Raw genomic sequence first — 26,607 nt, 5'->3', positions numbered from 1 at the left:
CTTTTATGCCGCTATATGTAGCAGAGCCAAGGACCAGGAATTGCTGTGGGTGGATGGCGGTCTGGCGGATATTTGTGGCCTGGCATGAGGAATTTCAATGAAACATGGTCTACTGGTCACATGTGTTGAATTTCTCAGAGATCCATGCCTCATTCATTTTTATAAATGTGAGGTAGTCTACACTGTCATGAGCTAGGCGAGTGCACTTATCGGTCACGATCGCCCCTGCTGCGATGACGTCCTTTCGGACAGGACACTGGACGGGGGGCAAGCCAACATTTCCATTGCAAATTGTGCAAGCTCTGGCCAGAGGTCAAGCCTGGCCACCCAGTAGTCCAGGGGTTCATCACTCCTCAGAGCGTCCACATCGGCCATTAACCCGATGTAGTCGGACACCTGTCGGTCTAGGCGTTCCCTGATGCTGGATCCAGAGTACAGCTGTCGAGTGTTCGGCTGAAAGAAGGATCTCATATCTGAAGTGACCATGACATCTTCAAACCGCCCTCTTCTTGCAGGCGCTGTTGGATTGCTACCCGCAACTGTCTCTCTGTGACTGGAAATTCCTCTGCCAGCGCACGCAAAAGCTGAATGCAGCATTTCCTGCAGCAAGACCTGGAAGTGTTGCATTCTGACCACCCTCTGTGATTGTGGTAACATTTCCACCATTTTTGTTTGTACCGGGGTCTAAGTACGTTGCCACCCTGTACTGGTCCTTGGCCTTTATGCTTTTTATACCGGGGTCCCCCTTAAAACACCGGAGCATGAAGGCCCCCATTCGCACTAAACTGGAAGCGGTGTAGTGGCCTGCTTCCAGCTCATCATCCAGGATAATGTCGTCCTCGTTCTCCTCCCCCCATCCACAGATAACACCAGGGATCCCAGAAAGGTTTAAAGCATGCTATCTTGCTCCTCCTCAAAAGACAGAGAGACTGAGTCTGGTACTGTATCTGGGGGAAAACCATGTCATGTTTATGTATTTATTTATTTATTTATTTATTTTAATATTAGAAAAAGTGACATTAAGGGAAAGAAAATGAGGGTCTGGTATGTATTTTGGTGGTCCCCATTGCATTATTTAAAAAAAAAAAAAAGGCAGCTTGCAGGGAAATGTGAATTGATAGCATTTTAAATATCTTATTTGTATTCGTAAATTTCACTTTTGCTATACAACATTGTTTACATAGTAGACATGCCTCTATTCACAGGCAGGTTTAGGGACAAGGGTCTTTTCTCAACATCCCTGACCTAGTGGATGAGGGGGTCTGTGAGGGAAGAACTTATAATCTGGAAGCCCCCTTAAGATTAAGAAGACTTCCAGATATATGCTATCCCTACACAAATAAATAAGGGGTACATAGTACTCCTGATTAGGGATGATCGAACGGTTCGGATCCACCATCGGTTCGGCCCGAACATTGGGTGTTCGAGGTTCGGCCGAATTTTTGCCCAAAAAGTTCGGAATTCGGCAACCAGAACCGCCCAAAATGCAATGCTTCAGGAAATGGGCTTTAAAAGCCCGTGATTGGACCAGAACCATTAGCAAAAGCAAATTGAGGGGGCAGGAGAATGCTAGGAATGTGATTGGAGTGACTAGGGGGTCCCTAGACCAATCATTAGTGAATACGCCCCCCAGTATATAAGATTGCCCCCGCCATATTCCCAGCATTGTTATACTGGACATGGAAGAGAGTGGAAGCAGTTCTGTTAATTTTACTTTAAAAGTGTCATTTAGCTATTTTGAGGAAATGGATATCTAGTGTAGTTAGAGTGCTCCTTTACACTTAAGTTAGCTTCAAAAATTTAGTTTCTGTAGGGAAAGTGTTAAGTGTCAGGGGACCGTAATGTAGTGTAGGGTTAACTGGCAGTGACTGCTATGGCAGGGTGACAAAACCCTTCCATAGCAGGGTGACCGCTATAGAGAAATGATCATTTCTCTGAGTTGCTTCGGGACAGGATTATGGCTTCTCACCAGCAAGCATTTTTTATGCTGCAGGGGCTGCCACTGCCAGTGCTTTTTTGAGGACATGTTTGATGTCAGACATGACATCTGAACATGTGTATAGGGGGTATATATAGACATATATGTCTGAATATATACCCCTAGACATATATAGGTGTGATAGTAGCAGAAATAAATGCTTGCGCTAATGAAATCATTTACAGTAATATATTTCTGCTACTATCACACCTATATATGTCTAGGGGTATATATTCAGACATATATGCCTATATATACCCCCTATACACATGTTCAGATGTTTTGCCTGCCTCAAAAGAACCCCAAAAAATGCCAAAAAAACGCTAGTGTCAAAAAAAAAATGCCCAGGTGTGTTTTTGCTGGCATTTTTTGGGGGGTTTTGGAGGCAGGCAAAACATCTGAACTTGTGCACAGTACCACTATACACAAGTTCAGATGTTTTTTCTGACTGCAAAGAACCCAAAAAAATGCCTGCTTCACATGTATAGTTTTTAGACCCCCCAGATCTGAAATCCAAAGTAAAAATCAAAAAATCTATTTTTTTTATTATTATTTTTTTTTTAATTTTTCAATAATTGGCTTTTTTATCAAAAATGACAATTTTTAAGAACTTTTTTTATTAGAACAGGAATATGGCTTCTCTGCACCTGCCCGTTTTTCTTGCAGGCATTTATCGGACATTTTTGGAGGCAGGCATGACTTTTTTTGGATTTTGTGTCTGGGGGGGTCTAAAAGGTGTACCTGTGAAGTTTCAGCTCTGTAGCATGTCCAGAACCCCAAAAAAAAGATCATATAAGTGTAAAAGAGGGGTCCCACCATCCCTGCTCTACTGAAAAATGATCTTTTTTCTGGTTCTGGACATGCTACAGAGCTGAAACTTCACAGGTACACTTTTTAGACCCCCCAGACACTAAATCCAAAAAAAGTCATGCCTGCCTCCAAAAATGCCCGATAAATGCAAGAAAAAGCGCCGTAGAGAAGCCGTATTCCTGTTCTAATAAAAATTATAAGAAAATGCTAATTTTTGGGGGGTTATGGACATGCTACAGAGCTGAAACTTCACATGTACACTTTTTAGACCCCCCAGATACTAAATCCAAAGTAAAAATAAAAAAAAATCTCTTTTTTTTTAAATTTTTTTTTTTAATTTTTCAATAATTGGCTTTTTTTTATCAAAAATGACAATTTTTAAGAACTTTTTTGTGTGATTTTGTGTCTGGGGGGTCTAAAAGGTGTACCTGTGAAGTTTCAGCTCTGTAGCATGTCCAGAACCAGAAAAAAAGATCATATAGGTGTTAAAGTTAAAGGAGGCTCCCGAACCACATCCCTGTTCTACTGAAAAAGTATATTTTTTTTTTCATGGTTCTGGACATGCTACAGAGCTGAAACTTCACATGCACACCTTTTAGACCCCCCAGATACTAAATCCAAAGTAAAAATCAAAAAATCTCTTTTTTTTAAATTTTTCAATAATTGGCTTTTTTTATCAAAAATGACAATTTTTAAGAACTTTTTTTGTGTGATTTTGTGTCTGGGGGGTCTAAAAGGTGTACCTGTGAAGTTTCAGCTCTGTAGCATGTCCAGAACCAGAAAAAAAGATCATATAGGTGTTAAAGTTAAAGGAGGCTCCCGAACCACATCCCTGTTCTACTGAAAAATTATCTTTTTTTTTTCATGGTTCTGGACATGCTACAGAGCTGAAACTTCACATGCACACCTTTTAGACCCCCCAGATACTAAATCCAAAGTAAAAATCAAAAAATCTCTTTTTTTTTTTTAATTTTTCAATAATTGGCTTTTTTATCAAAAATGACAATTTTTAAGAACTTTTTTTGTGTGATTAATAGTTAATGGGGCATGACCCAGAACCCTAGGCACTTTTTAGGGGCATTTATTGGGTTTTGGGGCTTCAAAATGGTGTTTTTTGATTACCGAAGTTCGGGTCCCATTGATTTCAATGGGGTTCTGAAATCCGGGCCGATTCGGCAAGTTCGGATGTTCTGGCCGAACCGAACTTTTCAAAAGTTCGATCATCCTTACTCCTGATTATATATATATATATATATATATATATATATAATATATATCTTTATATATATATATATATATATATATATATATATATATATATATATATATCTATATATATATATATATACACTGTGTATATATATATATATATATATATATATATATATATATATATATAGATAGATAGATAGATAGATAGATAGATATATAGATAGATATAGATATATAGATATATATATAATAATGTATATATATAAAATACATAATAAATAAACGCGCACACCATAGGTAAATACTTTTTTTTATAAAATGCCCCACAATGTAAGAATCTTTATATCATAGATTAAAAACAAAAAACAGATCATGCAATAACTGTTGCTCCTAATTGTACATCCCAAAAGAAAACACATGAAGCTTAATATAGAAGACTTGTTTTTTTAACCATATTAACCAGCTATGCAGGATCCCTATAGCATGAAGCTTTCTAGTCTGTAAGTGTTCTTGTGCCAATGAAGGCTGCATATATGTCAGTACCTACATCTTTATCAGTCAAACATTGAATTGAGCATGTTATACCTGGACCATTCACATAATGTACACTGGATAAAAACGTAATGGCATTGACTCATGTCTTTTGTCTCATAACGTGTATGGTTCTGAGTAATCAACATATAATCACATTGATTATTTCAGAAAGCAGAAAAGGGCATCAAATGGATGTCTGATAATGTACATAGTTCACATTGATCTACATTTAATCACATAAGTTGTCTCATCATGTGCATTATTTGCAGTGGTCCACATAAAGGCATATTAGCAATTACAGCAAGCAGAATAAAGCATCAGATGGATCATTCACATTACATGCAAGACATAAAAGGTTAATGTCTCATTCATAGTACTCTACATAGAGTCAGACGGGTAATTGCAGTAAAGCGGAATAGAACATTCAAGCAGTCAAATGCAAGAAAAAAAAGCACAGCTTTCAGGAGTATCAAACTTGCCACTGATTAGTGGGACCTGCAGATATGTAATATTGCAGAAGCAATAAGGTATGTGGTGGTATGTAGACATATGTGATTAGTTTAATTGCAAATCCAAATTCAGATGAAATTTGCACGATTTGGAGATTCGCATGTATCCGAATTTCCATATCCATTTCCAATAGTAACAAATTTCAACGAATAAATTATACCAAAAACAACAAATTCATTTGTATTCATTTGTTTCATTTGGGTTACATAATGCAATAGTGTGGGCCTTTTATTAATGTTTGAAGCATCCAAAATAACGTAATGACACAATGAATGATCTGAATTGATTTGGATCTTTTTGTTTTTATTCTAGTAAGCATAGTGTGTATATATTAAAAATATTATTTTTAATATTGGGGTTAATCTTGAGAGACCATTTGTTTATTTGTATATCGGCGGCCAACAAACAAAGTCATTTGGGAATGGAGAAATTAATTAAATTTCATAACATAACAAATGAATATGTATTAATATTAATTTTAAAAAACATTTGTTTTATTCGGATGAGAGTGGCTTGCACTAGTCTTTGACTGTTGGATGATCAGCCAATTCTGTTTGCATTTACATTTTTCATTATTCATAAAATTAAATACATATAAAATAGAAACATAATGCAATGCAATAAATACAGCAAAGTATAAAAGTGAAATAAGGCGATTCCTACGATTGCATTTGGGTTTGACAGAAAAAGATCCATCAGAATCTCCAAATCATAACATAACTAAAATCTGAATTTCATTTTGTTCAATTCGTTATTTGGGATGCATGCATCACCAGTTGATATCATCCAATCAGCTCATTACATTTCTTTTTGTGGCTTGGACTAGCAGGGATGACTCAGAATTAGAGTTGAGCGAACACCTGAAAAAAAATTCCGGGTTCGTGACCCGAACTTAACCCGAACACTACCCCGATCCCGAACCCCATTGAAGTCAATGGTGACCCGAACTTTTAAGCACTAAAATGGCTCTAAAAAAAACATGGAAAGGGCTAGAGGGCTGTGAATGGCAGCGAAATATCCTTAAGAGCATGGCAAGTGCTCTGCAAACAAATGTGGATAGGGAAATAACTTAAAATAACATAAAAAACATAAAAATAATCATCTTGATTTAGGAGGACGAGGCCCATATGGAGTAGGAGGTTGAGGTCGCGGTGGGTGTGGCGGTGTAGGTGGAAGCGGCGGTGGAGGAGGACAAGGTAGCCAACACTGGTTTTTGTTTTTAATTTTAAATTTCTTTTTAAATTAGGGTACACCCCAAAAGAGTGAGAAAGATCAAAAATACAACAATGGCTGGGTAAGGCCAGTATTTAATGTCTTTTCTGCACAAGGTACAAGCAAGTCCTGTGGGATCCATGCCTAGTTCGTTTTAATAAACGTGAGCTTGTCCACATTGGCTCTGGACAGGCAGCTGCGCTTGTCTGTGATAACGCCCCCAGCCATGCTAAATACACAATCAGATAATACACTGGCTGCAGGGCAGGCCAGCACCTCCAAGGTGTAAAGGGCAAGCTCAGGCCGTGTGCCCAATTTGGAGACCCAGAAGTTGAAGGGGGCATACCCATCATTCAGTACGTGTATAGTACGTAAGGAACGGTAAGGAACTGTATATGGTATATGGTATATGGCAAGGAACGGTGATGGCGGCAGGGGGTTTTTTCCCCCCCTTCTGGGTTGAGTCTGGCCTTGGAAAAGGTATGTGTCCCTTGTTGTGGGCCGGGCTCTCCCAAAGCTGTCTAAGTTCTGAGGCCTGGTAGGGACGGGGCTGCACTGGTTTTGCCAGGGACCGGGATTCTGAAAAGCTTGTGGTGTATGTGCCCCTTGAGTGGCAGTCCAGGGGTGCCATAATTCACAGGGGATGGCCACACTATGGGTATGGCACCAAGGACACTGCACTTCCTACACACGTTTTTCACACCTGCCTCTAGGGCCGGGCCTTTTGGTCAGGAGTCAGGACCAGATTAATTTTTTATTCCTGGCCGAAGGGCCTGCCATAGTATTGCAATGTGGTACTAACCTTGCACTTCTCCACTAACCCTTTCCCCACTTTTATGTGTTGTGTGTCTCACATTTTGTGTTTTTTATTGTGGCGGTACACTTTATTTTGCACAGCGTGATTAGTAGGGTGTAGGTCCTTGGACCTGTCCTGAAAGTCTTGGGAGGGGGTGGATATGGCCTTCTGGCTTGGTTCGCCCTCTCTAATGGGGTCTCTCTCCAGGAGAGCCCCACCTGGTACTTGGGGTGGTCTGTTTCAGCAGATCTCCTAAAGAACGGGCTGCCTGGTTTCATTCAGGTTAGCCAGTTTAAGTACCCCAGTCCCTGTCAGGAGCCTTGCGCCCTGGGGGATCAGGGTCAGGGACCATGTGTACACCCTGTGCACTTTTTGTGTTTCACTTTTTTGGTGTGCACTATTTTATGCACCCACCTGGTGATAGTCTGAGTGTGTTCACACATCCAACGGGCTTAAAAAGAAAAAAAAAACAGCTGGTGGTCCTGGTTGTTGTGGCATGCCGACAAAGCTTTTCTACATTTCATACATGCTAACCCTGCCTTCTGAGGTGCTGGCGGTGCCCTGGCTGCGTTGGCGTCCTCCTCCTCTGCCTTTGCCTTTTGCTTCCACTGTGCCCCCGCTGTCAGGTGGGAATGCCACCAGCATCGCTTCTCGACCTTTTGGCTAAGATCAAGTGTAGTATCTGTTGTTATTTGTTATCTAGGTGCCACCCTGCTGTGAATATGGTTCCTCCTCCTCCATCTCCTCATCCTCCACCTCATCCTCCACCTCATCATCTTCCAGAACTGTACCCTTGCTGGACATTTGTGTACCTGGCGTTTGTGGGTGCAGGAACCCACCCTCGGAGCCATTTGCGAATGACTGCCCTGAAAGCCTTGGAAATGATCACTGCTCCGGATTCGGAGGCTGTAGAGGATGAGGAAGTGGAGTAGGAGGAGTTAGCAACAGGAGGCAAACTGAAGCGCCCTGCAACCCTCGGTGGTGGAAGGAGTTGCGCCAAAAAAATTTAAAGGGTGTATCTCACAGTAACATAATCATCAAACGCTGCAAAATTATTAATTTTCCCCTAAATGGGTGTTTATTGAATAGCAGAATAGAACAACAGTATCTTAAAGGGTGTATCTCTCACTTACAGATACAGACTAAGCCGCAATTTAATATCTTTCTTTCCCCTAAATGGGTGTTTATTGAATAGCAGAATAGAACAACAGTATCTAAAAGGGTGTATCTCACACGTACAGATACAGACTAAGCTGCAATTTAATATTTTTCTTTCCCCTAAATGAGTGTTTATTGAATAGCAGAATATAACAACAGTATCTAAAAGGGTGTATCTCACACATACAGATACAGACTAGGCCGCAATTTAATATTTTTTCCCTAAATAGGTGTTTATTGAAAAGCGGAATAGAACAACAGTATCCAACGGGTGTATCTCACAGTAAATTATAAAGAATAGGCCACAATTTCTTTTTTCCCTAAATGGGTGTTTATTGAATAGCAGAATAGAACAACAGTATTCAAAGGGTGTATCTCACAGTAACGTATGAATGAAACATTTTTATTTTTCCCTTTAATTGGTGATTTTTGAAGAGCAGATTAGAACCCAGCAGTGTCTAAAGGCTTTATCTCACAGTAACATATAAAGGAAAAAAAGAAAAACAAAATGTTTCATTTTAAATTGGTTATTTTTGAATAGCAGATTAGAACAACAGTGTCTAAACGCTGTATGTCACAGTAAAATATGACGGAAAATATTTTTTTTTAAAATCCAGATTAAGCAGATACATATGCACTGAGCTTGCATTACATGGCCGCTACATGCCACACGCCGCCGCCCACCAAACAGGTTGTTGTTCTATTCTGCTATTGAATAAAAACCCATTTGAATGAAAAACTGAAAAATAATGATTTTTCCCTAAAAACTGAAAAATAATTATTTTCCCCTTAAATTGGTGCTTTTTGAATAGCAGATTAGAACAGCAGTGTCTAAACACTGTATGCTACTAAAACCTGGGGAGGATGCTCTCCTACCTGACTCCTATCGGCATATCTCACTTCTCACTGCAGATGTCAAGATTCTAGCCAGGGTGCTGACATCTAGACTGGCAAAGGTTGTTCACAAACTAGTTTATAAGGATCAGTCAGGGTTCATCCCTACTTGATCTACAGCCCAGAATCTTAGGAGACTTTTCTTGAATCGTCAGTAACCCATTGATAATCCTGGCAATGAGGCTAACTTCTCATTGGAAGTGGCTAAGGCCTTCGACAGTTGAGTGGCCTTAACTTTGGGCAGTGCTGGAGGGCTGGGGTTTAGGCAGTAATTTTATGAAGTGGGTGCAAGTACTTTATGCACATCCCTCTGCTAGGCTTAAGGTGATTGTAGCCCTTTGAGCTCCACAAGTGCACTCAACAGGGGTGTCCACTGTCACCCCTGTTTGCCCTTGCTCTAGAACCCCTGGTAGCCCAAACAGGTAAGTCGGCCGATATAATTGGGTTTCAACAAGGTACAGGTGTTGATGTCATCTCACTATATGCTGACGATACCCTGCTGTGTTTGGGGGATACTTAAGGAATCCTGCAAGCTGTTATGACTCGCATTGATGCCTTTGGTGCCTTATCTTGCTTTTCCATTAACTGGAATAAGTCGGTCCTCGTGCCATTGGATGCCTTACATGCTCCCTTGCCTGAATGATCAGTACAGATAGCCGCTTCTTTCCATTATTTGGGTATTCAGGTTACCTCTGACCCTACTCAATATATAGAACTAAACCTACTCCCACTGCTTCATAAATTCCACACTAAATGTGTGCAAATTACTGTATCAGTGGTTGGGAGGGTTCAGTTCATCAAAATGGTTTGTGCCCCTCGGTTGTTGTATATATATATATAGATTCCCAATTTAGAGATCGAATATGGCATAAAAGTATGACCCACATCAGCTTAGTGACCTTACAATTTGGTAAATATCCGGGCGATGTAGCTGTTCCTCATTCTAGGGCTTACTATCTTGTCTCCCAATTACAGCAGATGGGAGGTTCGGGCTACGTAGATCCCTTGAATCCTATTTGTAACCTTCTTATTCCCTGAGGCTTAGATAGTCCCCTCCTTACCTATCTGGAGGCTTGGCTTACACACCTGGAGCCTACAGCCCTGACAATTGTCTTATAAGGGACATTATGGACCTATGGTAAATCTACATTAGTAATACAAGGCTTTTTATCCCATACCCAGATATGGCACAATTTTAACTATATAGAAGTGTCTAAATTAGAAGGCTTTCAGGACTGGGAAAGAGTTGGGATTTGGTATATGTCCAAGTTATATAATGGCACTATTCTTACATCCTTTTAAGACCTACAGTTGGAGTTTGTCCTTCCTCTAAGTCAGTTTTGCAGATATTTGCAATTGAGGCAAGCTCTCCATTCATAATCTCATTTTTCTTTGATAGGAGGCAGTGCTGAGCCAGTTTAACAGATCGAGGGGCCCCCAAGGCAGGGAATAAGGTACATATTTATCTTTTCTGGCACCCCTAGACTAGAGCTAGTAAAGAGGAGGGGGGGGGGGCACTGCAAAGAGACATTTGACCTAACTTTCCAGAATTCAGCTTCAAAACAGAACTTTTCTGATTGTCTTTCTTTAGTAAGTGTTAAATTGTACATGCTTTTGATTTGATTTTTTACATTTGAAAACTGAGAAAAAAATAACTTTAGTTCTTGCCAGTATTCTTGTTTTTTCTGACACTTTCTGGCTTCAACTGTCAATAAAATGCCATGGTAGTGTTTTCACCAAACCTTACTCATTTCCAAACTGGGATTATGGGATGCTTTGTTAGCCCACATGGTGCCTGTAGTCCCATTGTTTGCCTATACCCCACAAGGTGATATAGCAGCACTTTTCCAGAGTCTCACAGTCAAAACCTCAGAGAGCAGCAAGGAAGGGTCTGCAAGCCAACCGTTTTGCCGCTGGGCAGATACTACGGTTTCAACCACATCCTCCACCCAGCATATTCTAAGGACATTATGGTCACCCGACTTCTGTTATTATAACCCTTAAAATAAGGTATTTATATAAACAAAATAGGTCTTTACACTATTTGGGGTATAATAGGTATGATTTTTGTACTATTAGTGTTTGCACCCAAGGGTAATTTTTTGCTAGGTCATACCTTCATGTACAGTATATACTTTAAGGCACTAGAAATTTAACAGTAAACCTTTGATTTGATCATTTCATTTTTTTTTTACACTAAGACTTTTCTTTTAGATACATTTTATTTTTAAAAATTAAAGCATTTAAAAAGCATTTTGCCATCAAATAAAAAGTGCATACCTGCTGCTGTGCAATAATGATCATCTTTTTGAATTTTAGCTTAGTTTCATAGTTGGTAAGGTTGAATAAAGACACCATCTAGTTCAACCTGTATAGGTGTGTGTATACCCATATAAGAGTTTTTTTTTAATTACTGACACTTCCCACTGACACCACTGATTGTGGAAGGATGTTCCACTTCCTTATCGATTTAAAGTAAAGAACTTCCTAAGTAGTTTAAGGTTTAAACGCTTCTCCTTCAGTTTCATTGAGTGGCCGCTTGCCTTCTTAAGCTCCCTGAAACTGAATAGTTTCTTCCCTATACTAAAATCACCATTGAGGTTTTTGAATATCACTATCATATCTTATCTCAGGCTTCTTTTCTCCAGGGAGAGTAGGTTTAATGCTTGATATGCTATGATATGAGTAGATACTCTTTTTAATGGATGCTAATATTCTGTTGGCTTTGCTTGCTGCAGCTTTCCATTGCATGCCATTGCTGGGCATGTGATCTTCTAGGACCCCCAGATCTTTTTCCACCCTGAATCCCCCCAAAGGTTCTCCCCTGGTGAGTAACTTGCATTCTTATTTTTGGCCCCAAGTGCATTACTTAACCACATCCCCTCTGTCTCTGTGACTCTCAGAGGCCTGGCAGTTTTCAATACTGCACTGATCTCGGCAAAATAGCCGAGATCGTTTTTTTTTTTTTTTTTTAAATACCCCAGATCTCCCTATAAAGAGGACCTGTCATTCACTATTTATATTACAAGGGATGTTTACATTTCTTAAAATTGGAATAAAAGTGATAAAAAAAAAATAAAGGGAAAGTGTAAAAATAAAAAAAAAATTAAAATAAAATAAACAATAAAAAAAAATTTAAGTGCCCCTGTCCCTGCGTGCTGGCACGCGGAAGCAAATACCTGCGTTTGTCGCGGCCACATATGTAAACGCCATTCAATCCATACAAGTAAGGTATTGCCTCGAACATTAGAGCAAGAGCAACAATTGTAATCCAAGACCTCCACTGTAACTCTAAAGTGGTAACCTGTAAAAATGTTTAAAGCGTTGCCTATAGATATTTTTAAGTACCGAAGTTTGGCGTCATTCCACGAGTGTAAGCAATTTTAATGTGTGACATATTAGGTATCTATTCACTTGGCGTAACATCATCTTTCACATTATACAAACAAATTGGGCTAACTTTTGTGTTTCCTTTTTTTTTAATTCATAAAACAGTTTTTTCTTTTTTAAAAAAATGAGTTTGAAAATTTTCTGCACAAATACTGTGTGACATAAAAAGTTGCAAGATATAGGGCTGGTTGGGGAAGTGAGGAGTCTAGAAAAGAGACCACATCCCTAATAATGAAGAAAGGAGGAGAATCCCCCCAATGGGACTTTTAAGGTCTTCAAAAAGTAGTGTAATGCTAATAAGCAATAAAGTAGATTTATAAAAAAAGTATTTTTTTATTACAAAAAATATATATAGGAATCACATAAACAGTACAGACATAGCAAGAAAAATATGGATGGCTGGCCCTCCAAAGAAAACATCATATGGTAACTAGGTACTAATGCAATAGTATAATGAGTAAACCAAGCGCCATTTTATTCCCTAGGGTCTCTGCTAAAAAATATATATATATATATAATGTTTGGGGGTTCCGAGTAATTTTCTAGCAAAAAAAATTATGACTTTTACATGTAGGAGTGGAGTGCCAGAAATCATGCGGTATGGAAGTGGTTAATGTTTCTCAACATTAACCCCCTTTACCATATAGTTTCCCATCCTATTATTTTATTGAGGTCTACTTGTAAGGTTGCTTTATCTTGCTGTGAAGTAATTTCCCTGCTTAGCTTTGTATTGTCAGCAAACACTGAGACTATATACACCAACATCCATATTATTTATGAATAAATTAAACAGAATTGGTCCCAGGACATAGCCTTGGGGTACCCCACTTTCTACGCCAGAACATTGTGAGTACACATTGTTTATCGCTACCCTTTGGTTGTGCTCCTGTAACTAGTTTTCTATACGGGTACATACCCTATGGTCTAAGCCAACAGACCTCAATTTTCATATTAAGCATTTATGGGGAACTGTATCAAATTATTTTGTGAAATCCAGTCACATCACATCCACAGGCCTTCCTTTATCTAGGCAGCTCACTTCTTTATAAAATGTTAGCAGACTAGTCTGGCAAGAATAATCTTTCATAAATGCATACTGATTACTATTAATGGTACTGTTTTCATGTACAAATTTTTGGATACAGTCCCTTATCATGCCCTCCAATAGTTTACACACTATTAATGTTAGACTTGCCTGTAGTTTCCAGGAATATATCTTTGTCCTTTTTTAAATATTGGTACCATGTTGGCCATACACCAATAATTTGGTACCATTCCAGTTCTTAAACTGTCCACACAAATTAGAAGTAATAGACTGGCTATTACCTGGCTAAGTTTTATGAGGACTTCAAGGTGTAAGCCATCAGGTCCTGGAAACGTATTTGCTTTTAGTTTTTCAAATATTTTTGGACACTGACATCAGTTAGCCACAAGGATACATTCTGTGATACATTAAAGTGGTAGTATATCTACAGGTAAGCCTATAATAAGGCCTACCTGTAGGTAAAATTAATATCTCTTAAACCTGCATGGTTTAGGAGATATTCACCCTGCATGCAGCTGCTGACACCAGCGGCGCATGTGCTCTGAAGGTCCAGCGGACCTTGCTGACTCCTTGCCGGTAAGTGAACTCCCACGCGCATGCACGGGAGTGACGTCATCATGGCTCCGGCCACTCAAAGTGCCTGAGCCACTGAAATTGGAAGAGACGCCGAGGGAAAATGTCAGCTGCCTAAGCGGTGTCCGGGCGACCGTGTCGGGGCTTCGTTCTAAGGTAAGTATTTCCTTGTTTTTTTTTTTTTTTTGAGGATACAACCACTTTAATAACGATCCAGTCTTGATTACTATACTCCTCCTTTTCCTTTCTAAAAACTGTGAAGAATGCATTTAGAACAGTTGCCTAGGTACAGCTAGAGATGAGCTGAACACCCCCCTGTTTGGTTCACAGCAGAACTCCCAAAGGGGGCATAAGTTCTAACCCGAACTGCAAAAAGTGCCCATTTTGAAGGCTTATATGCAAGTAACTGGCCATAAAAGGGGTATGGGGGTCTTGATACTGCCCTGGGGGACATGTATCAATGCAAAATGTTTTTTTTAAAGATTGTTTTTTCAGGGGCAGTGCTTTTAATGATGCTTAATGTGCGACAATAAAAATTAGAAATTTTAAAGATAGTTCCTGGGGGGGGTTCCCTTGGTCTTTTTGTAGCATGTAAAGAACATGCAGCAAAAATAAAATTTCTAAAGAAAAAAAAACAAAGTCAAATCACATTTAAATTGACTCACGGTTTCTATTGCCAACACCCTGCTATGGAAGAGAAATAAAGAAAAAAATGGTGTTGGATACCCTCCAGTCCATACCAGGCCCTTCAGGTCTGATATGGATTTTAAAAGGAACTCCACGTCAAAATGAAAAACAAAAATGGCGAGTCCCCCCCCCCAGGATCAATCACAAATCCTTATCCGAGCATGCATCCTGGAAGGTCAGGAAAGAGGGAGGGGGGGTGAACGAGCACCCCCCCCTCCAGAACCATACCAGGCCACATTCCCTCAACATGGAGGGTGGGTGCTTTGGGGCAGGGGGGCAGAGGCCCCACACCCCAAAGCACCTTGCCCCCATGTAGATGGGGACAAGGGCCTCATCCCTACAACTGTGGCCAGTGGTTGTGGGGGTATGCAGGCAGGGGCTTATCAGAATCTGGAATGCTCCTTTACCAAAGGGCCCCCAGAACCTGCCCCCTCCCCATGTGAATGATTATGGGGTACATAGTATCCCTACCCATTAATCAAAAAAGTAAAAAATTAGAAAAACACAGTTTTTGACAATTATCCCCTGATGCAAATCCATTGCCAATCAGGCCAGCCAATTTTGGGGGGACCCCAGCGTTATTTTTTTATTTAGGACTGGGGTTTCCCTTAAAATCCATATCAGACCAAAAGGGTCTGGTGTAGATTGTGGGGGGGGGGAACGACCCCGTGCCTTTTTTTTTACCGCAGATTTTTTTTTTTAATTCAACTGTCAGCGGGGAAGCCTATTGACAGCTAATGACTCATTAGTTGTTAAGGATGCTGAAGCCATCTTCCTGGCCCTGTTTCTTAGCAACCAGCTTTTCTGTGCCCTGATTGGGTAAAGCTTTGCCTAATTAGGGCACAGAGCATTGCAGGGCGTTCGACGGGGCGAACACCTGCCGAACACCCTGCAAATTTGGGTGCTCCCTGGATAGAGCAAGCAGCCAATGTTTGACCAAAACCCATGCTTGGGCCAAACCGTTCACCCAACTCTAGTTACAGCCAGTTCTGAGCCCTGCCCCATCTATTCTACAGCGTCTGGTCTCCTCACCTCTCCTCTTTAGTGCATACAGAGTCTGGACCTGCATCCTGATATTCAGGAAAAGAGAGAGAAAGTGAAGACTGTCAGCTTGTGTTGTGAATTAATTAATTATTATTAAACACAGCGCAAAAATAGGTACACTATTCGTGAATACAATTTCCCAAAATATCTGGGTTCAATAACCAAAGTGCAAAATATGCTATAAATAAAACCACATAATGGAATCAAATTAAAGTGCAAATGGTCTGGATTCAGTGTTGTGAACGATTGCAGCTGGAGAAAGGGACAAGCTGACAATAGTACACACTAGCTGCTAAACTTGTCTGTGACAGCCTAGTATAGTACCTGGCTTGTGTTATTGTTAGGTTGTGTTTTTGTGAATGAAAGCCCAGCTTCAGCTCCCGTTATTTATAACACAAGCTCACAGTTTCCATTTTCTTCAGTCCTCTGAATATCAGACAGCAGGTCTGAATTCTGTGTGTATTAAAGAGGAGGGATGAGGAGAATTCACAACAGAGTGATGTTCCATCCAGCAGTTTAGGATAAAAGGGGATGGGGCTGTGATGGCTTTATATGCACTGCCTGTCAGGCTGTCATGCCCCTTCTCCTAAGCTGTCACTCAGAAATCGGTCTCTATTGATTAGTGTTGTCAGACAGCCAGACCGGTGAACTGGTATAGCTATCTGACAACACAGCTCAGCAACCCCTGCATGGATTTTGATGGAATCAGTGCCAAGTGCACAGGTTCCCCCTAAGGGATTTAACACACATTATTTTCTTCTGCTGGTAGTTCTTCTTTAAAGTTGTCACTAGAGCATGAGGTGAGAGGAAATCATCCACTGTTTTTGTGAAAACTGTCAATGTAGTGAAATTTCCTCTCATTGTCATTGCATCTCCAGGACAGGAAGTGAAGGAAAATCTTCCTAGTAGGACACAGTCAGCAAAATAACAGCCTACAGTCATGGCTGTAGTCCTTACTGCCCCCAAATTTGACTACAAATACATTTTCCTCTGCTAATTACTGTTATATGAGGGTGGATGTCTTTGTTTGTATTTGCTATTTAATTGCTTGTCTATGTAACCCCTACTCGTTCATATAGTGGGAATCCAGATATCTGGGGACCACCCTATTTTAAAGGGGGCTTGCATATCCTGATAAGCTTCCACATCTACTAGGCCAAGAATGTGGAGAGAGGTTCTTATCCATCATCAACATAAGGACAAGGTGCCAGGGGGGCTTCTGGTAAGGTATCCTCTGCATGTTGAGGACTTGTAGCCTGATTTGGGAAGGGAGTGCACACTCACTGACACCCCCATCCACCCGCCATTCTGGCCAGGTAGGCTGCATGCTTAAATAAGGGTCTGGTAGGCCGTTTTAGAAGGCTATCCCAATCCTTCTTTTCTTGCTTTTGTGTAGGGATAATGCTTTAGGACTAGCACTCCTGCATTTAGATTTTTTTAATGCAGAAGTCATATGGGAAGTAGGATAATGTTTTATGCCTCCCAGATCACGTTTTTTCACTTTTTCCTGCATTTGGATGTTCCTACTTCATACACATTGGACATGTAGCTTCCGTGCATGAGATGTTAGCATTTTGGTGAAGACAGAAGGCATAAGTGCACTGTGTAGCCCCACTGCCAACAGCCTGTAAAACTCTATGAGAGACTGAAACCTGCTGCAGCTGGATAGGACTGGTTGGTGCACTGAGCTGTGCAAACATTTAAGGCAGTATGTGCCCAGGGATGAATTCCTGGAATGCAGACTGATTTTGTTCCTAGCATTTGTCCCTGGGTGCTTACTGCCTTAAATGTTAGTACTGTTTGCACCATCCAGCCCGATCCAGCCACAGCAGCTCACAGACTCTCATAGAGATTTACCGGTTACTGGACAGTGCAAATGTGCCTTCCACCTGCACCTAAACGCTGGGATCTCATGCACTGGAGCTAAACAACAGGTAAATACTTTTAGATGTAGTTTATTTAAATCACTGAAATTGTCTATGTTTCTTACAAAGTCACAGATATCTATTAGTGTGGAAGATTGGGAAGACACAAAAGAAACCAAGGAATCAGCAACTAATCGCAACAATCATCGGAATTCCACATCCAGCGACCAGTCAGATCATCCCTTACTACGAAGAAAAAGTATGCAATGGGCCAGAAGACTAAGCAGAAAAGTTCCCAGACATTCTAACAAATCAGCAGAGAGGATAAGTCAACAAAGGATGACTTTGAGCAGAAGATCAGAAAGACAAGAACTAGCAGAACTTGTTAAGAACAGAATGAAGCATTTGGGTCTTCCTACAGCAGGTTATGGTAGGTAAAATGTAACCACTTCAGCTCCAGAAGGTTTTACCCTCTTCCTGACCAAGCCTTATTTTTGGTAAAAGAAAAATCCCAATAAGCGTATATTGATTGGTTTGGCGCAAATGTTATAGGCTAGTGTCTATAAACTATGGGATGTATTTGTGGACTTTTTATTTTTTTAAATATTTTTTACTAGTAATGGTGGCGATCAGCGATTTTTAGCAGGACTGCAACATTGCGGAGGACAAATCTGACACTGGCACTTTTTGGGGACCAGTGGCACCAATACAGTGATCAGTGCTAAAAATATGCACTGTCACTGTACTAATGACACTGGCAGGGAAGGGGTTAACATCAGAAGTGATCAAAGGGTTAAATGTGTTCCCTGGGAGTGCATTTTTACAGTGTGGGGGATGACTGCACTGTAGGAAGGCAAAGATTTGTGTTCTTGCTTGGCAGAAACACAAGATCTCTGTTTTCCTTACTAGCAGAATGGCGATCTGCCTTATTTACATAGGCAGACCGCTGTTCTTCCTCTCTCCAAAAGATCGCCTGGTTTCCGCTGATTGGCTCTAGCAGGGGGTCTCCGGTGGCACATGCGCGCTCCCCAGATCAGGAAGAAGAAATCACATACAGGTATGTGATTTTGCGCTTAAGGGCCGCCCTGCCACAGTATGTATCGCCCCACGTACATGTATGTGGGTCGGTCCTTAAGCAGTTTTGGATCACTACAACCATAGGCTTGAGACACATTTTGCGGGTTTGATAATTGAAGTTCTTGTGAATTTGTGTGTGATATGCTCGGGGGAGTTTTTTTTCCAAGTATAATGCAGTGTATTGCCTTTGAACTATGACCAACAGGCTTACAATTGCCATTTAGGGAGCTTTGGATAAGCCTGCCCCTCACTAGAAAAGAGGATACACAGAGCAACCATAGGGGTCTATTTATAAGAATTGTCTGTGTGAACGTATCAATCATTCGCACAGCTGTCTCAAATCTTTGTTCAATAAATGTATTTACTAGGATTTCCAGCTTCATTTATTGGGCATAATGTGGTATTTTCTTAAAGTACCCCAATCATGAAAATATATCATTATTGTTGCCACTAGATGGTAATAGCAGCCCTAGGGGATAATGATATAAAGCATTTCACAGGGAAAGTGTGACGGCTGAACAAATAATTGTCACATTTGCACTGTAAGGATGAGGGATAAGGATCAGTTTGGAAACTTTACTTGAATTCTGTTTACATGCTGTATGTGTATTCAACACCTTTGTTGCTTGTTTTGTTCTGATTATTCTGGACTTATTTGTCTTTATCTTTATTTTGTGGTTTATTTTTAGTCAGTGGTCACTTTTAGCAGCTATCCTGTCCATGGAAAACCTTTTTCTTTCCTTTTAGCTTTTTTTTCTTATAGGTAGTATGTTGGGGGTTTAATTTATTTTAGGGTCATATTGTTGTAGTATATACAGTCTTTACTTTAAACAGTTTAAGGTAGCATTTTAAAAAAGTGGGGTGGTATTTTTTTTTTGGGGGGTTTCTTGATTTTTTATTTATGTTGATGGGGCTTCTTTTTAAGTTTTGCCTAAAGTGCTCATTTCACTTGTTACTCATTGTCTGTTGCTAGGGCTTTACATTTTTTCAAAGCATGCAGCTGTAGCATTTAAATGAAAATAAAACCGAGTGCAAGTGTGTGCCTAAACTACCTCCCATTTTAGGACTCTATCCCCATAGAAAAAATAAAAGTTAGGTATACACTGGTTAGGTCTATTTTTCCCCGATATAAACTGTCTGTTGAACAATTTTACACTGATGTGTGCTCTAAATTCTTGCAGTAAAACCCCTATCTGTGCTTTTTGTCTCCAGTAAATGTGGGACTAGCTTTGTTCATTTAAACTTTTCTATTGCTGGCCAATTTTACATTGGCGTGTCATCTGCAGTTACCTAAATCTTGTAGTAAGGTATAAATAAATTAATGGAAGGGATCCAGGATTTTACCCATGAGTAGAGTTGAGCGGACACCTGGATGTCCGTGTTCGGCGGGTTCGGCCGAACTTGAAAAAAAAGTCCGGGTCCGTGTCCCAGACTTTTTCCGAACTTTACCCGGACACCGAACCCCATTGAAGTCAATGGGGACCCGAACTTTCAGGCACTAAAATGGCTCTAAAACACCAAAGGAAAGGGCTAGAGAGCTGCAAATGGCAGCAAAACGTAGTTAAGAGCATGGCAAGTGCTCTGCAAACAAATGTGGATAGGGAAATAACTTAAAACAACAAAAAAAAAACAGAAAAATAAAACAATGTTCTTCATCTCTGAAGGACGAGGCCCATATGGAGTAGGAGGGAGGTTGAGGTGGTGGTGGATGTGGCGGTGTCATAGGCGTGCGCACAGGGTGTGCCGGGTGTACCTGGGCACACCCTAATCACCTAGGACACATTAGCATTATCGCTCTGTTTGCCAGTGAGGAGATGGGAAAGATCTCCCTCGGACCTGCTTTGCTCTATTTCACTTTGCCAGCAGGGAGAGTAATGTATCGGGGCCATGTACATGTAGGCAAACACATGCATGTGTATTTAAACTTTGGGGTGCACACCCTAATGCAATAGGCTGCGCACACCTATGGGCGGTGTAGGTGGAAGCGGCGGTGGAGGAGGACGAGGTAGCCAACACTGCTTTTTTTCAGAAATTTTAAATGAGGATACACCCCAAAAGAGTGAGAAAGAGCAAAAATAGAACAATGGCTGGGTAAGGTCGGTATCCATCGCTATTCTGCACAAGGTACGGAAAAGTCCCGTGGGATCCATGCCTGGTTCATTTTAATGAACGTGAGCTTGTCCACATTGTCCCTGGACAGGCGGCTGCGCTTGTCTGTGATAACGCCCCCAGCCGTGCTAAATACCCATTCAGATAATACACTGGCTGCAGGGCACGCCAGCACCTCCAAGGCGTAAAGGGCAAGCTCAGGCCATGTGCCCAATTTGGAGACCCAGAAGTTGAAGGGGGCAGACCCGTCATTCACTACATGTAGGCGTACTGCTCCACCATGTTGGTGAAATGCTGCCTCCTGCTAAGACGTTCCATATGAGCTGCTGGTGCTGCTGTTTGTTGTGGAGTGCTGACAAAGCTTTTCCACATTTCGGCCATGCTAACCCTGCCTTCTGAGGAGCTGGCGGTGCCCTGGTTGCGTTGGCGACCTCTTCCTCCTCCTCCTCCTCTGCCTTGTGCTTCCACTGTGGCCCTGCTGTCAGGTGGGAATGCCAGCAGCATCGCGTCTACCAGCGTGTGCTTGTACTCGCGCATCTTGCGATCGCGCTCCAGTGAGTGAATTAAGGACGGTACGTTGTCCTTGTAACGGGGATCCAGCAGCGTGGCCACCCAGTAATCAGCACAAGTTAGAATGTGGGCAACTCGACGGTCGTTGTGGAGACACTGCAGCATGTAATCACTCATGTGTGCCAGGCTGCCCAGAGGCAACGAAAGGCTGTCCTCTGTGGGAGGTGTATCGTCTTTGTTCTCTGTATCCCCCCAGCCACGCACCAGTGATGGCCATGAGCTGGCCTGGGTGCCACCCTGCTGTGAACATGGTTCCATCTCCTCCTCCTCCTCATCCTCCTCATCCTCCAGAACTGTGCCCCTGCTGGACAATTGTGTCCCTGGCGTTTGTGTGTGCAGGAACCCACCCTCTGAGCCCCTTGCGAATGACTGCCCTGAAAGCCTTGGAAATGTTACCTCTTCATCCTCCTCCTCCTCCTCATCCTGTGCCACATCCTCTTCCATCATCGCCCAAATTGTTTTTTCAAGGAGGCATAGAAGTGGGATAGTTAAGCTGACAATGGCGTCATCGGCACTGGCCATGTTGGTGGAGTACTCAAAACAGCGCAACAAGGCACACAGGTCTCACATGGAGGCCCAGTTATTGGTGGTGAAGTGGTGCTGTTTCGCAGAGCGACTCACACGTGCGTGCTGCAGCTGAAACTCCACTATGGCCTGCTGCTGCTCGCACAGTCTTTCCAGCATGTGCAAGGTGGAGTTCCACCTTGTGGGCACGTCACATATGAGGCGGTGAGGGGAAGGCCGAAGTTACGCTGCAGCGCTGACAGGCGAGCAGCAGCAGGGTGAGAACGCCGAAAGTGCGCACAGACGGCCTGCACTTTCTGCAGCAGCTCTGACATATCGGGATAATTTTTAAGGAAACTCTGCACCACCAAATTCAGCACATGCGCCAGGCAAGGGATGTGCGTCAAACCGGCTAGGCCCAGAGCTGCTATGAGATTTCGCCCGTTATCGCACACCACCAGGCCGGACTTGAGGCTCGCTGGCAGCAACCACTCATTTGTCTGCTGTTCCATGCTCCTCCACAACTCCTGCGCGGTGTGTGGTTTTTCCCCCAAACAGGCAAGTTTTAAAACTGCCTGCTGTTGTTTACCCCTGGCGGTGCTGAAGTTGGTGGTGAAGGTGTTACGCTGACCGGATGAGGAGGCGGTAGAGGATGAGGAAGCGGAGTAGGAGGAGTTAGGAACAGGAGGCAAACTGAAGCGCCCTGCAATCCTCGGTGGTGGAAGGACATGCGCCAAATTGCTATCCGCCTCAGGCCCATCCGCCACTGAATTTACCCAGTGTGCCGTTAGGGAGATATAACGCCCCTGACCGTGCTTACTGGTCCACGTATCGGTAGTTAGGTGGACCTTGGCACAGATGGCGTTACGCAGTGCACACCTGATTTTTTCCCCCACTCGGTTGTGCAGGGAAGGGATGGCTTGCCTGGAAAAGTAGTGGCGGCTGGGCACGACGTACTGTGGGACAGCCACCGACATAAGGTTTTTAAAACGGTGCGTCTCCACCAGACGGAATGACAGCATTTCAAAGGCCAAGAATTTTGAGATGCTGGCATTCAGGGCCAGGGATCGCGGGTGGGTAGGGGGGTACTTCCTCTTCCTCTCAAGTGTTTGGGAGATGGAAAGCTGAACGCTTCCACGGGACATTGTGGAGATGGTTGGTGACCCAGGTGGTGGTGTTGCTGACAGATCGTCTGCTGGCGGGGTGGCAGGTGCCGGTATCACTACAGATGTGGATGGAGAGGCCGAGACTGCAGCAGAAGAGGAAGCAGGATGAGCCAGAGACGTTTCTTGGTTTTGAAGGTGTCTACTCCACTGCAGCTCGTGCTTTGCACTTAGATGCCTGATCATGCAGGTTGTGCTCAGGTTGAGAAGGTTTATGCCTCGCTTCAGGCTCTGATTGCACAGGGTGCAAACCACTCGTGTCCTGTCATCAGCACATTTTCTAGAGAACTCCTTTGAGCTGGCTTTACTGCGCTCGTTCCCTTGCTGCGTTGGGCAGTAGCAGGCGTAGTGTCTAGGGCACGGCCGCTCCACTTCTGCACCCTGCTCCCTCTTCTGCTGTGCTGGTGGCTCTGTGCGACCACCGCCTCTTCCTCCAAACTACTCAGGTCACCTGCATGACCTTCATTCCATGTGGAGTCGAGGACCTCATCGTCCTCCACATCATCTTCCACCCAGTCTTCACCCTTGCCCTCCTTGTCGGTCTCCACAATTCTGAATGCCGCAGCAGTTGGCACCTGAGTTTCGTCATCATCAGAGACGTGCTGCGATGGTCCTTGCATGTACTCAGCTTGAGAAATAAGTGGTTGGGCATCGCTGCACTCAATCTCTTCCACTTCTGGGGCAGGGCTAGGTGGATGGCCCTGGGAAACCCTGCTGACAGAGTCCTCAAAAAGAAGAAGAGACTGCTGTATGACTTGGGGCTCAGACTGCTTGCCTGATTTGCAAGGGGGTGAGGTGAAAGACGGTTGGACATTGGCTGCAGGTGCCAACTCTGACCTTTCTGCAGTAGACTGGGTGGGAGACAATGTGAAGGAACTGGAGGCACTGTCAGAAGCAAACCAATCTACTTTCGTCTCTACTTGTTCTGGCCTCAACACTTGTAGAGGCGCATGATGCCCTACCAAATACTGATGCAGGTTCTGTCACCTACTCACACTTGAGGAAGGTGTTTCACTTGTGCGTGTAGCTGGCACAAATCGACCACGTCCTCTCCATGCAACAGGAGCTCTGCCAGCAGCACCACGACCCAGGCCACGGCCCCTATTTGACGGTCTCCTAATATTTCTGTAGTTTATGATCTTGCCCTAGAAAGGTGTTTATTGAATAGCGGAACAAAACAACAACAGTATCCCACGGGTGTATCTCACAGTCAAATATGCAAACTATGCTGCAATTTAATGTTTTTTACCCCAAAAGGGTGTATATTGAATAGCGGAATAGAAAAAAGGATAAAAAACGGTGTATCTCACACGTACAAACACAGACTAGGCCCCGATTAAAATTTTTTGTACCCTAAAGGGAGGATGAGGAAGAGGAGTAGGAGGAGTTCAGAAACAGGAGGCAAACTGAAGCGCCCTGCAATCCTTGGCGGTGGAAGGAGATGCGCCAAACAAATTTAAAAGGTGTATCTCACACGTACCGATACAGACTATGCCGTAATTTAATTTTTTACACTCCAAAAGGGTGTATATTGAATAGCGGAATAGGAAAAATGTTATAATACGGTGTATCTCACACGTACAAACACAGACTAGGCCCCGATTACAATTTTTTGTACCCTAAAGGCAGGATGAGGAAGAGGAGTAGGAGGAGTTGGGAACAGGAGGCAAACTGAAGCACCCTGCAATTCTCGGCGGTGGAAGGAGATGCGCCAAACAAATTTAAAAAGGTGTATCTCACATGTACCGATACAGACTATCCCGCAATTTAATTTTTTACACTCAAACAGGGTGCATATTGAATAGCGGAATAGGACAATTTTTACAAAACGGTGTATCTCACACGTACAAACACAAACTAGGCCCCGATTACTATTTTTTGTACCCTAAAGGCAGGATGAGGAAGAGGAGTAGGAGGAGTTGGGAACAGGAGGTAAACTGAAGCGCCCTGCAATCCTTGGCGGTGGAAGGAGATGCGCCAAACAAATTTAAAAAGGTGTATCTCACATGTACCGATACAGACTATGCCGTAATTAAATTTTTTACACTCAAACAGGGTGTATATTGAATAGCGGAATAGGAAAAATTTTACAAAATGGTGGTGTATCTCACACGTACAGAACCAGACTAGGCCGCTATTACTATTTTTTGTACCCCCAAAGGCAGGATGAGGAGTAGGAGGAGTTCGGAACAGGCAGGAGGCCGACTGAAGCACCCTCAAATCCTCGGCAGTATGAGATGCGCCCCAAAAATTGGAAAGGTGTATCTCACACGTACAGACACAGACTATCCCGCAATTTAATTGTTTTTACCCAAAGGTGTAGATTAAATAGCGGAATAGAAAATATTATCAAAAAAAAGGTGTATGTATCTCACACGTACAGAACCAGACTAGGCCCCGATTACTATTTTTTGTACCCCCAAAGGCAGGATGAGGAGTAGGAGGAGTTTGGAACAGGCAGGTGGCAGACTGAAGCACCCTCAAATCCTCGGCAGTATGAGATGCGCCCCAAAAATTGGAAAGGTGTATCTCACACGTACCGACACAGACTATCCCGCAATTTAATTGTTTTTACCCAAAGGTGTAGATTAAATAGCGGAATAGAAAATATTATCAAAAAAAAGGTGTATGTATCTCACACGTACAGAACCAGACTAGGCCCCGATTAGTATTCTTTGTACCCCCAAAGGCAGGATGAGGAGTAGGAGGAGTTCGGAACAGGCAGGAGGCAGACTGAAGCACCCTCAAATCCTCGGCAGTATGAGATGCGCCCCAAAAATTGGAAAGGTGTATCTCACACGTACCGACACAGACTATCCCGCAATTTAATTGTTTTTACCAAAAGGTGTAGATTGAATAGCGGAATAGAAAATATGATATCAAAAGGTGTATGTATCTCACACGTAGAAACCCAGACTAGGTCTAAATTACTATTTTTTGTACCCCCAAAGGCAGGATGAGGAGTAGGAGGAGTTCGGAACAGGCAGCACCCTCAAATCCTCAGCAGTATGAGATGCGCCCCAAAAATTGGAAAGGTGTATCTCACACGTACCGACACTGACTATCCCGCAATTTAATTGTTTATACCCAAAGGTTTAGATTGAATAGCGGAATAGAAAATATGATATCAAAAGGTGTATGTATCTCACACGTAGAGACCCAGACTAGGCCCAAATTACTATTTTTTGTACCCCCAAAGGCAGGATGAGGAGTAGGAGGAGTTCGGAACAGGCAGCACCCTCAAATCCTCGACAGTATGAGATGCGCCCCAAAAATTGGAAAGGTGTATCTCACACGTACCGACACAAACTATCCCGCAATTTAATTGTTTATACCCAAAGGTTTAGATTGAATAGCGGAATAGAAAATATGATATCAAAAGGTGTATGTATCTCACACGTAGAGACCCAGACTAGGCCCAAATTACTATTTTTTGTACCCCCAAAGGCAGGATGAGGAGTAGGAGGAGTTCGGAA

At 42.5% G+C, this 26,607-nt stretch overlaps 1 protein-coding gene across 4 annotated transcripts in view; it reads left to right on the top strand.

Moving 5' to 3' along the window:
* LOC309561721 (potassium channel subfamily T member 2) overlaps positions 1-26,607 on the top strand; it is a 1,381,641-nt gene that overhangs the window by 1,252,464 nt on the left and 102,570 nt on the right. For all 4 annotated transcript variants that reach the window (XM_082265711.1, XM_082265712.1, XM_082265710.1 and 1 more), the window contains one exon: positions 17,838-18,138. In XM_082265711.1, the coding sequence (XP_082121837.1) occupies positions 17,838-18,138 (301 nt within the window). The remainder of the gene's footprint in view (positions 1-17,837; positions 18,139-26,607) is intronic.

The sequence above is a fragment of the Pelophylax lessonae genome, assembly GCF_965119305.1.
Source record: "Pelophylax lessonae genome assembly, chromosome: 8".
NCBI lineage: Eukaryota > Metazoa > Chordata > Amphibia > Anura > Ranidae > Pelophylax > Pelophylax lessonae.
Note: the sequence above shows the minus strand (reverse complement) of the source record. Positions and strands in the feature narration are given on the sequence as shown.